This window comes from Erythrolamprus reginae, chromosome 1 (assembly GCF_031021105.1).
Source record: "Erythrolamprus reginae isolate rEryReg1 chromosome 1, rEryReg1.hap1, whole genome shotgun sequence".
Lineage (NCBI taxonomy): Eukaryota > Metazoa > Chordata > Lepidosauria > Squamata > Dipsadidae > Erythrolamprus > Erythrolamprus reginae.
Genome location: NC_091950.1, coordinates 146,756,564 through 146,769,169, shown reverse-complemented (window position 1 = coordinate 146,769,169; position 12,606 = coordinate 146,756,564). Strand labels below are relative to the sequence as shown.

Sequence of the window (12,606 nt, the reverse complement as noted above, 5' to 3'; positions counted from 1 at the left end):
AGGTAAGCATTTTGCCCCCAACAATTTGGGTCTCATCACTGGACAAGAATGGTGGGAGCAAGAAGGAGGGATTGACTAGATCATATAGACAAAAATTGACAGAGTGAACAGAAGCCCAGAAAACTTGATTTTACTGTTAAAGTATCTGAATGCCATTCGGAACATCATTTTCCCCAAGATTATATTGGCCCTAACCGTGTTGGTATTTTGCAAAGCCTAAAATACTTGGATATGTTCCCTGGCATGGGGTCAGATTGATATTTGAGTTTCTTGTTCATCTGTGGCAGATTGGTTTTTACCTTGGCTGCTAATGTACTATATGTACTGTGGTTTTCTCGTTTGTATTATGGTTTAAAGTTTTATAAGAAACCCAGAATTGCCAAGGTGAGATTGGAAGCCAACTAATTCAAAGGATGGATGGATGGATGGATGGATGGATGGATGGATGGATGGAGGGAGGGAGGGAGGGAGGGAGGGAGGGAGGGAGGGAGGGAGGAAGGAAGGAAGGAAGGAAGGAAGGAAGGAAGGAAGGAAGGAAGGAAGGAAGGAAGGAAGGAAGGAAGGAAGGAAGGGGAAAAATATAAACCGGTCCTTTCCCCAATATTTTTGTTTCCATTCCAAACTGACTGGGAGTTTTGGAAATTGTAGAGATGCACATCTGGAAGTTATTAAACTGAAGAAACCTGTAATGCAGCATCACATTTCTCAAATGATGTTCATCCCTTCAGCCAGCTATGAACTGTAAAAAATCAAACCTGGTTGTACTATAACTTTCTGATGAAAACATTCTCAAAGGATGTAGTCTAGAATTTATTTATTTGTTTGTTTGTTCATTTGTTCAATTTTCTCAGTCAATGACTCCGGGCCACTTAAAAGTTTTTAAAAATATCACAATTAAAAATACTAAAAACATTTTAAAATAATAAAAATACTAAAAACATCCAGAATAACTATACATAGCAGCCAAGATACTTGGCCATAACATAGCCAGGAAACGGGGCCCTTAACACCTTCAGCATCCCAGAACATAGCCAGGATTTTAGGGCTTTACGAAATGCTTACACAACATCATCAAACAGAAATAATAGGACTGGTATTTGATTAGTAAGACTAGCTGGAGGAGTGGAAGACTCTATAACTCTCATTGTCAGCAGCCACTTAACTGCAGAAGGGAGGGAGAAAAGGAAGGGAAGGAAAGGAAAGGAAAGGACTGAATGACAGGAAAACAGGAAGGTGGGAAGATTTCTGATGCTCAATGGAAGCTGGCAGGAAGTTAGAAGTCATTCCTGCTTACAGTGCTCTCTTGCGCAGCTGTGGTCATTCTGTTTCTGTTTAGGTAAGGCAGTATCTCTGAACTGATGATTTCGGGTTGTCTAGTTGTCAATAAAAAATATACGTAGTTGGAGTCTCACTGAATAGAGATATCTCTCCAGTCCACACCCAGAAGCAAGTGCCAGATATAGACTTCTATATATATGAATTCTCCTGAAGAGATCTTAGCTGGATACCTTAATCAGGCTCTTGGCTTGCAAAGGAGTTAAATAAAGCAGTAACTCTATTATCTGACACCCCCCCCCAAAAAAAAAGAGAGAGAGAGACAGCCACAGAATATGTTTTTGCAGTTTTCCATCTCTAATGCAATTTGAAAGAAGGCAACAAAATACCTGCCAATTTTTTAAGGTGACCATTTTCCTTGTCTAGCCTTTGATACAATGGGCTAATATTTTTGCGCTACTGAAATTGGTCGAATGGATATTCCATATTTCCAGGGAACTGTGGCAGTTGTAATTCTATGGGATAGGAACTTCTTTAAAAATAGCCAACATTTCACAGAACTACAATTCCCAAGACTCTTTGAAGAAACCATGAGAATTAAAATGAAAAGCAGAAATTTAATTTTAAGTGTAAATACATTCTACAAAAGAAAAAGGGCGCAATGTTATTTAAGATTCTGTAGTTGATAATAAAATAACTCTATCATTATTTGAGTCAAAGGAAAAACCTGAGAAGATAAATACAGTTCCTATAATTAGAGAAAACTGTGCAGGATTTAAAATCATATGACTCAAAAGTCATTCCAAGAAATATCCATTATTATCTTAATTGCACCGAATAGGGACAGTTTGATATCTCTGCTCCTACTCCACCCCACTGCCATACATTTTCAGATTAAATGTCATTAATGCCTTCTGGCTTTCTCTGAATTCCGCATTAAAGCAAGGGTCAATTTAAAAATATTCAAACATATCAGTGAATTGGTGTACATGGGTGGATGGTTCATTTTCCCTTAAGAAAATGTTAAAGAAAATATTGGCATTAAAGAAAATATTCAGAGCAAAAGAAAAGCCAAAGTTTGTACGCTGAAGTTTCATTTCTGTACATTCTGTCAAACTCTGTTGGAATCAGTTTGATTGGTCACTTCTCTTTTTTTTTCCAATAAATTTTATTAATTTTCATAAAATAGACAAAACTGACAAACATACATTTAACATAGAAATGGGGTTGCATCTTCCCCGCTTATTCTAGAAGTAAAATTTCAATACAGAAAAAAGAATACATTAAAAACACTTTAAATCAACTCATTACTTTAAATGAAAAGAAGAAATTTGTTTTACCTTATATAGTAAATCTTCATATATAAACTACAGTACTTCTAATATAACTTTTAAGTCATATCCCTACTTATACAATTCTCTTATTCTTTTTACTTTTAGTTTTTCTTCTTATTTATCCATATATACACTTTGTTCCATATCTCATAAAATTCTGTTTCCTCTTGGTCACTTCTCAACATACCATTTCCTCATTAGATTCTGATCATGGAGTTAACTATATTCTGGTCATCTACCATTTTAGTTTTCATCCTCGGGAGCTTTGAAGGAATTTGGACCAGTCACTATCTCTAAATCCAACCTTGCTGTTGGGAGAATAAAATTGGAAGACAAAGACTTAAGCTCTTGGAGGAAAGATGGGTTTAAATCTAACGCCTAATTAATATTAGAAGTTACTCCCTATGCCTCTTATGCTCAATGTTACTCAAAGCCCAATCCTGCAGGATGTGGAGCCTTTAATAATAAGGCTGTTTTAAAGTAGAGATTTCTCAGTGTGGATTCTTAACTGCTACAGCGTGTAATAATTTAGAAAAACAAATATAGGAACTTGAGTTGGTAAAGAATCCCATAAAATCAGAAGCAACTGTAAAACCTTCTGGCCTTAAGAATGAAATTCATGGTTAGCACTTCAGGTTTAGAGTGGAGAAAAAACAGGTAAACGTTATTTACAACAGAGGTTGCTGGCTACTGTAGAAGGAGACGTCTGGCCTCAAAAAAGGATTTCAAGAAGAAAATATATTCTTGAGTTGTGGCCCAGCGGAGAGCATTTTTGATACAACTATCCAGTTCTGGAATTCATTTCCTCATCATTCATGGATGTCCCTCTCCTTCCAGCACTAGACTCAGTTACACTTGTTCATCTTAGGACCAGACTATTTATGGGACCGCCTACTACTTCACACTTCTCTGCGGCCAATAAGGACCCACAGAGTTGGCCTTCTCCAGGTTCCGTCTGTTAAACTGTTGGTTGGTGGGGTCGCGGGGAAGAGCCTTCTCTGTGGTAGCTCCGACCCTTTGGGACCAATTGCCCCTGGAGATTCGCACTATCGCTGCCCTACCGGCCTTCCGGAAAGCCTTTAAGACCTGGCTTTTCCGGCGGGCCTGAGACCATGAATGACTGAATGTTTGAATATTAAAATGTTTTAAAAGGGTTATTGACTGTTTCTATATTTTCATTTATTGTTATAGTTGAAAGGGACCATGAAGGCCATCGAGTTCAACCCCCTGCCCAAGCAGGAACCCTATAGTACACATTTTAATTTCATTTATTCGATTTCTATGCCGCCCAATTCCGTAGGACTCAGGGCGGCTTACAACAATAAAAAACAATGCAATAGTACAACAATAAAAAAGATGTCGAACATCAACAGTAGATTAAAACCCCATTATAACCCTAACAAACCCATTATAACCCCCCCCCCATCCCCCAAAAACCCCAATCTAACAAACATACATACCAGGCAAACATTTTATTCTGATACTGTAATGTTTATATTGTTTTTATATGTTAGCCTCCCAGAGTCCATTGGAATTGGGCAGCATACAAATCTTGTTAAACATTAAACATCTTCTACTTTAAAAAAAAAATGGTGCTACGATGCTTTCCCATCCTACCGTGTTTTCCCGAAAATAAGACACTGTCTTATATTAATTTTTGCTCCAAAAGTTGTGCTACGTCTTATTTTCGGGGGGTGCCTTATATTTCTCAAATAAGACAAATTCACAGGCAGAAAAGCTGACACCGCCAAAGAAAGTGTACCGTACGGTACACTGATTACGGTACGGTACCTGTCGGTATGGCACCCACACACACAAACGACAGCACTTATATGGTACAACAGTATATTCCCGCTATTGCAGCTTCCGGCCACCAGAGGAACTACAGTCTACGCACTGTAGTGGAGACTGTAATGGCGGTGAGACAGCAGCAGACTGTGTCTGCTGTACTGGACGGTACAAAGCAATGGAAGGGGCCAGCAGGGGACACCACATTATTACGGTACCGCTATGAACAGCTTTGAATGATACCGTATGTTTTTCCACCGTACCGTATGTAAACTTGACTACGCCTTATTTTTGGGGGGTGCCTTATATTACCAATTCTGCAAAATCTCTGACATGCCTTACTTTCGGGGTACGTCTTATTTTCGGGGAAACAGGGTAGTATTTTGAATGAAAACCTTTTCAGATTTGTTTCTTTTAATTGTTGGACATTTCCTTTTGTTTTTCCTTTTTATTTAAACACATTGCTAGTGGTGTACTTTTAATCCGTTGCGTCCTCTTTGGGGGATGGGATGTTGGGTGGCATATGTGCATGTATAAGGGGAGGCTTTTCGGGTAACGACATCCACTGGACGAGTGCTGCTTTTTCTTGGTGTTTAGCTTGCTCCCCTTCTCCTGCAGCTGACCTACCTGCCCCAGCCTTGGGGGAGCTGCCAGGCCAGCCTGAAGGAAGAACAGATCCTGCCTGGCTACGAGAGCTACAGCATTGCTGCTTGCAGGCTGCAGTGTGAGAAAGAGGCGGTGGTTCAAAACTGCCAGTGTCGCATGGTCCATATGCCAGGTAAGGGAGGCCTTCTCTGCCTGCCCCTCCGTTGCCTGGAGAATCTGCTCCAGAAACTGATTGGCCCTGAGCCTGTGGGGCCAACTTTGGCTTTGCTCACATCTGCTCCTCCACATCTGCCTTCTGCCACACGAATCTGAGCGACCGGTTAGGTCCCACAGAGTTGGTCTCCTCCGGGTCCCGTCAGCTAAACAATGTCGTTTGGCGGGACCCAGAGGAAGAGCCTTCTCTGTGGTGGCTCCAACCCTCTGGAGTCAGCTCCCTCCAGAGATTAGAACTGCCCCCACCCTCCTTGCCTTTCATAAACTTCTTAAAACCCACCTCTGTCATCAAGCATGGGGGAACTGAAACACCTCCCCCTGCCTATGTAGTTTTTTTTCCCCTTTGTATGATATGACTGTATGTATGTTTTTTATATATTGGGGTTTCTTGTTTTTTAGACTTTTTAAAAATGTATTAGTGTCATTTTAGATTCTAACTACAGTGGTACCTCAAGATACGAACCCCTCGTCTTACGAACAACTCGTGATACGAACCCGCGGTTCAGCAAAATTTTGCCTCTTCTTACGAACTTTTTTCGAGTTACGAACCTGCGTTCGGAGACAGCTGGGAAGCCGCGCGGCTGTTTTAAAAGGTAACAGCCGGGCGGCGGGGCTTCCCAGAAGCCTCCCGAACACCGGTTCGTAACTCGAACAAAGTTCGTAAGAAGAGGCAAAATTTGGCTGAACCCCGGGTTCGGTTCGGGAGGTTCCTGGGAAGCCCCCCAGGCCGGCTGCGACCTTTTAAAACACCCGCGCCGCTTCGCAGCTGTCTCGCGAAGTCGAACGCGGAAGTTCAGCTTTAGCGTTCGGCTTCGGGAGACAGCTACGAAGCGGCGCGGGTGTTTTAAAAGGTCGCAGCCGGCCTGGGGGGCTTGCCAGCACCCCCCCGAACCCGGAAGTTCGGCAAAAGTTCGGGGTTCGGGGGGGTGCTGGCAAGCCCCCCAAGCCGGCTGCGACCTTTTAAAACACCCGCGCCGCTTCGCAGCTGTCTCCTGAAGCCGAACGCGGAAGTTCGGCTTTGCCGTTCGGCTTCAGGAGACAGCTGCGAAGCGGCGCGGCTCTTTTAAAAGGTTGCAGCCGGCCTGGGGGGCTTGCCAGCACCCCCCCGAACCCGGGTTCGGGGTTCGAGGGGGTGCTGGCAAGCCCCCCAGGCCGGCTGCGACCTTTTAAAACACCCGCGCCGCTTCCCATCTGTCTCCTGAAGCCGAACGCGGAAGTTCGGCTTTGCCGTTCGGCTTCAGGAGACAGATGGGAAGCAGCGCGGGTGTTTTAAAAGGTCGCAGCTGGCCTGGGGGGCTTGCCAGAACCCCCCGAACCCCGAACCCGGGTTCGGGGGGGTGCTGGGAAGCCCCCCAGGCCGGCTGTCACCTTTTAAAACAGCCGGAAAGCCGTTTTTTTGCAGGGGGTTTTTTGGTTGCACGGATTAATTGACTTTACATTGTTTCCTATGGGAAACAATGTTTCGTCTTACAAACTTTTCGTCTTACGAACCTCCTCCTTGCACCAATTAAGTTCGTATCATGAGGTATTACTGTATTAGATTTGTCATTGTATATTGTTTTTATCATTGCTGTGAGCCTCCCCGAGTCTACGGAGAGGGGCGGCATACAAATCTAATAAATCAAATCAAATCAAATCGGTTCCAGCGATTTGAATGTCACACTCTGACACTCAGGCAGAAAACTGGGTAAAACCTTTTCCCTCCATTTGTTTCTGCCTTCAGAAGTTTTTCGCCTGATAAATACAAGTCGTCCTCGACTTACAACGGTTCGTTTAGTGACCATTCAAAATTACAGAGGCACTGGGAAAATCGATAATTATGGCCATGTTTCACAGTTACGACCTTTGCAGCATCCCCATAATCATGTGGTCAAAATTCAGGCACGTGGCAACTGGGTTCATACTTATGACCGTTGCTGTGTCCCGAGGTTATGTGGTTATTTTTTGCGACCTTCTGACAAGCAAAGTCAATGGGGAAGCCAGACTCACTTAATAACTGGGTCACTGATGCATTAGCTGCAGTAATTCACTTAACAACTATAGCAAAGAACGGGCATAAAATTGGGCAAAACTCACTTAACTAATGCCTCACTTAACAACAGAGATTTGGGGCTCAATTGGGGTCGTAAGTCGAAGACTGCCTGTATTTCTTTGTCATACTGACATTAAAGGTACAGGAATGAACAGAGATATGAAGCATCTGTGTACCAGTCTTGTTCAACTACCAGAAGTTACTCTCCCGACTATGTTGAATCACACTTCCCATTACTCCAAAAGACATCTTTTTGGGAGAGACAAGATTGGAGGTGACGGCTTTGTACCCTCCCTCTCCTCATATTATGCTGCATATCCTGTATGGCAAGGAAAAATTTATACTTGATCCAGCACCCCCCACCCACGGTTGTAAACCACTATGAATCAACTAATTTCAGCTTAGAGGTTTGCCCTGAATCCAACCTTCCATAATGATTACAATCTAGAACAGAGATGACGAACCTATGGTACGGGTGGCACAGGTGGAGCCCTATCTGCTGGCACCTGAGCCGTTGCCCTAGCTGAGCTCCAACGTGCATGTGTGTGCTTGGCCAGCTATTTTTGGCTCACACAGAGGATCTGGGATCCAGAGAGCCTCCAAGGGGATGGGGCAGGGTGTTTTTATCCTCCCCCTGCTCTAGGGAAGCCTTTGGAGCCTGGGGAGGGTGAAACAGGAGCCTACTGGACCCACCAGAAGTTGGGAAACTGGCCTTTTGTGGCTCCAGATGGGTTCTGGGGGTGGGGGGAGGTGTTTTTGCCCTCCCCAGGCCATTGAATTATGGGTGTGGGAACTCGCACAATCACAATAGCACGCGCCCACGCTCTTTCAGCACTCAAAGAAAAAAAGGTTCACCATCACTGGTGTAAAATTTGGACATTCTAAGTGAGAAACTACACTATCTCTCACCTTGGGGTATGCAGGCCAGTAAATAGTTCCACATGGGCCATATTTAAATAGTTCTTAAATCACCTTCATTCCCTCATTATCTATAGCTGTGATGGCAAAACTATGGCATGCATGCTCAAGTGGCATATGTTGTGGTTGGCTCTGGCCCAGCTCCTGCCCCAAGGAATGTGGAGGTGGATGCAGGGGAAACATCAACATGTCATAGGCCTGTTTTATTGCTGACAGAGTAAGGTAGTGTAGTTTCCTCGGACGAAGAAGAAGGTGGGGGTGACTTGGAAGAGGGGGGCTTGGCACACAGCCCAGGAAGCCAATCTCCATTATCTTCAGTTGATTCGGATGAGGAAGTGTTAGACCCACGCAGGCGCAGAATTATGCATAGAAGAGACCAATTGAGGAAATATTACAGGAGATAAGAGAGGCCACCTGTGTTTGGGTGGGGCTCCAGCAATTAGAGCTGCTGGTATAAATAGCAGTGAGCTGGCTTGGGCCGTTGTGGAAGATTATGAGATCGTTGTTTCTTCAGGACTGTGCCTTGCTGTTTGTTGATTTTTCACGACTTTGAAACCAAAGCAGAGCAAAGTGTGTGTGTGTTTCCCTTCGTGGAAGAAGGAGGGCTGTGATATTTCTTCACAGCTGCTAGCTAAATACTTAAGGACTGATTAAGGGGATTGTACAAGGTTGTTTTGGGACGAGTGCTCTTTGCAATACAAAAAGGGTGCTTTGTTTCTTTTGAATTTTTGTGATAAAGAACCTTGTTTTTGAACTTTCAACTGTGTGTGTGTCTGAAATTTGTACCCTTGAATTTTCGGGAGACTCATACCATAGAGCCCGGCAGAACAGCATAAGGAGCCATATCAGTGGTTAGCCAAGCTCAGGTCCGTTTTTACCTCCCCAGGCTCCTAGAAAGGCTCTGGAGCTTGGGTAGAGCAAAAAAAAAAAAAGGGGGGGGGGGACTTCCGGTTCAATTGGAACTTGGCAAATGGGCCATGATCTGCCTCCGGAGGGGGGAAGGCTGTTTTTGCCCTCTCCAGACTCCTAGGAAGGCTCTGAGACCTGGAGAGAGTGAAAAATGGGTGTGCCATTGTGTGCCGGGAGCAGGGAGGTCACACATGCAGGGGAGCTGCATGGAATTAGGGGGTGTGTGATGCATGCACGTGACCCCCCCCCATTGCGCCCCTCCCCCCTGCTTTTGGCACACAAACCAAAAAAGATTTGCCATCACTGATCTATAGGCATTGTCATTGTCAGCATAAGGTTACAGTGAAATCCTTCCCACCAAATATTGGAATACTCTGGATCACCTCTGGAAATGTCCACTCTTTCCGATCCATATTTCTGAGTCTGGAGCGCTCAGTACTATTGACACACAGAAATCTCACTGATCTTTGGACTCCCTAGACCAGTGTTTCTCAACCTTTCTAACGCTGTGACCCCTTAATACAGTTCCTCATCTTGTGGTGACCCCCAATCATAAGTCTAGCACCAATTCTCCCAAGAAAGCTTTAAGCTGATTGGCAGGAAGGTCAGAGGGACACCCCCACTGATTGGTCGGATTGTAAAAATATGTTCCAAGGCACCAGAATAGAAGCTTTAGTTCCTAACACCATGGGAAATTTGTCTTTTCCCATGGTCTTAGGCGACCCCTGTGGAATGGTCGTGCGACCCCCAAAGGGGTCCCGACCCCCAGGTTGAGAACCACTGCTCTAGACTCAATTATCACCCAGGATGCTGCCCTAAGTAATATTATTTAGCCCAGAGAATTGCCTAACAATGACACGAGGCTACCTTTCCCCAACTTGATGTGCTGCATAAGTGCTGAATTACAACAACCATCATCCACCCCTAGCAAGTCAGTTGTTAGGCTGGCAATTTAGTGGTGATGCCAAGTCCAACATGTGCAGAGGAGAAAGTTATGTTACATTGTCTTCCTTTGGCTTCTAACCAATGAATGCATTTGTACCAAGGCAGCAGAATAAAAAAATATATTCATCTCTGTCCACATAGAAAAATTATTAGACACCCTCTCTCTGTCCCAACTCCAGGAATAGCAGCAGCTAAGATTTGTGTAAAGGAGACATCTCTGGTTTAGTACTACCCAGGTTCTTCTCTTTCAGGAAATGAGACCATCTGTTCGCCCAATGTCTACATTGAATGTGCTGACCACATACTAGGTAGGTACTTTTGAAGGTATCTTCACAAACCACGAAGGGACCAGTAAGGAGAGGATCTGGACAACAGTCATAGTTAGGTAGAGTTTTAGTTGCTTTTATGGGAATAGTTGATTTTAGTCCACAGAAACTCTTGATTGGCCCACTAAAACCTTGCTCCTTTTCTGAAGGCCTGTGCATAGCAGGAAGAAAAGGAAGAATGGAGAGAGAAGGAGATAGATGATTTGGTATGTGTGGGAGAAAAAAGAGAATCCTACAGATCAGGGGTCTCCAACCTTGGCAACTTTAAAACTTGTGGACTTCAACTCCCAGAATTGAATTCTTGGAGTTGAAGTCCACAAGTCTTAAAGTTGCCAAGGTTGGAGACCCCAGTTATAGATGATGATAAAATATAAGGACTGGAGATTGCCTAAACCTCAGCCCATTGCAGTACTGTAATCCACAACTATTCATCTCTAAAAAACAACTGCAACGAAGAAGGGTGCAACTCCTTCCAAGGAACTCTGTACCATTTTTGAACAGTTCTACTATTTAAGAGTCCCACCACCTCCCTGTTATCCAATTAAACGTTGTCCTTGTAATGTTTCTTGCCCTGTCTTCTGGAAATCCTGCCTTACGTTTATCAGCCTGAGATGCAGAACCTGCAACAGAAACATTGCATTTTCCCTCTGTTAAATTCCATCCTGTTTATTTCAGCTCAGGTCTATTTAAGATCTTCTTGCATCTTCTCTTTCATCTCAGGGGTCTCAAACTCAATATACCCGGGGGCCACTGGAGGTAGAGGCTGGGTGAGGCTGGGCTGCATCAGGTTTTTTTACAAGAAAAGCCTTTTTCTCTACTTGCACTGCTTCGGAGAGTCCAACATGGGTTAATCTTCAGCCAAGCTGGAAGGGACTGAGTTAAAAATTAGCATAATTTACTGGTCCAACCCCCATGCTGCCCTCTCCGGGTCAGTCTAAAAAAACTCAGTCATAGTGTAGGGACACATGAGTTTTTCCTCCTAGGACTCTTTGAGTCTAGGGGTAGTTTTAATTGTTTTTCTTATTTGTTATTAATTGTATATTTATCTGTATTAACTGTTTGAAATAAATGTACTAACTGTACTTAATGAATTTTTCTCCTTTCTGTTTCTATTCCAGATTTATGGAGCAACACACCTCGTGTGATTGGGCCCCTGCTCTGTGGAGTATGGCCCCAATTCGGCTTTCCCAGCTCGGAGCTTGTCCCCTGCGTGGGGACAGCTCCCAAGGCTGGAGGTTACCGGTGATGAAGGTCCCTGGCCTGCGAGGCCATACCGTTCCTTGCAGCAGGAGGAGATTCAAATCTCCCGCCACAGAACGACACCGGCAGAGGTCCCCGGCCTGCGCGGCCATACCTCAGGGCGAGGCGTTTTTTCTTACTATGCTGGGCCAGAGCGAGCGATTGGAAATTCCCGCCCAAAAACGCCGCCCGGGATCGGTTTTAAACCGATTATTCCCCTTTGCCGCCTGAGTCGGCTACATAAGGGAAGGGCCATTACAAGATGGCGCGGCACACAGGGAGCCGCCATTTTGGATCAACCGACTTCCGGCCGGTTCCTAGAAGGGCAGGAAGAGACCGGATTTCCTGTTACACAGGAAAAACAATTGCGGTGGCCATTTTTCGCTCGGTAATACTGGTTATAACAAAGAAAAGGCTTTTTTCCTCCATTCTCTCGTTACGGAGGCTTGCAATTATATCCCCAATGGCTGATCTTCCACAGCAGGGGACAGCAGAGCCCTCAGCCACAAAGGCCAAGGAGAAAACACACTCCTCAAAGGCAAAGGCAAAAACCTCTCAGTCATCATCTGGATTAAGAGAGGCCGAGCGTCGAATTAAAGCATTGGAGGAGCAACTTGAGGCTCAGAAACAATGCAATACCACTGTCTCATCGGTACCAGGTCAGAGTGGGGGTGTGATAACTGGGACTCCTCCAAGACTCCCAGAAGGAAGTGGTTTGGCAACAGACAGGGACTGGTCCCCAGATAGGTTCGGGGGCCCATCCCAGGTGGCAGACCCTATAAGACCTGAGGTTACCAGGCCATCCTCTGTCTCGCCTGCATGGCACATGCCGCCCCCACCATTGCCTACTGCCACATTCACCCCAACAGCTGCGGGGCTCAGATCATCCCCAGATACCTGGCAGCGCCTGCCACCAGCCTTGCAGGATATGATTGCTTCAGCATATTCACATGGCATAGTAACGGGAGTGCAACAAGCAACTGCACCTCCTGCCCCACTAAATCCTACTCCTCCTCCTTCC

General features: G+C 44.9%; 1 protein-coding gene across 3 annotated transcripts in view; it reads left to right on the top strand.

The window, feature by feature from the left end:
* ASIC4 (acid sensing ion channel subunit family member 4) overlaps positions 1 to 12,606 on the top strand; it is a 168,124-nt gene that overhangs the window by 109,232 nt on the left and 46,286 nt on the right. For 2 of the 3 annotated variants that reach the window (XR_011556892.1, XM_070728583.1), the window contains exons 4-5: positions 5,016 to 5,175; positions 10,272 to 10,328. Coding sequence is in view for 2 of the 3 variants with exons in the window: in XM_070728583.1 (XP_070584684.1) it covers positions 5,016 to 5,175; positions 10,272 to 10,328 (217 nt within the window). In the remaining variant the exon portion in view is untranslated. Of the gene's footprint in view, positions 1 to 4,994; positions 5,176 to 10,271; positions 10,329 to 12,606 lie in introns of all 3 variants that reach the window. The other variant, XM_070728575.1, reaches the window with a different exon arrangement.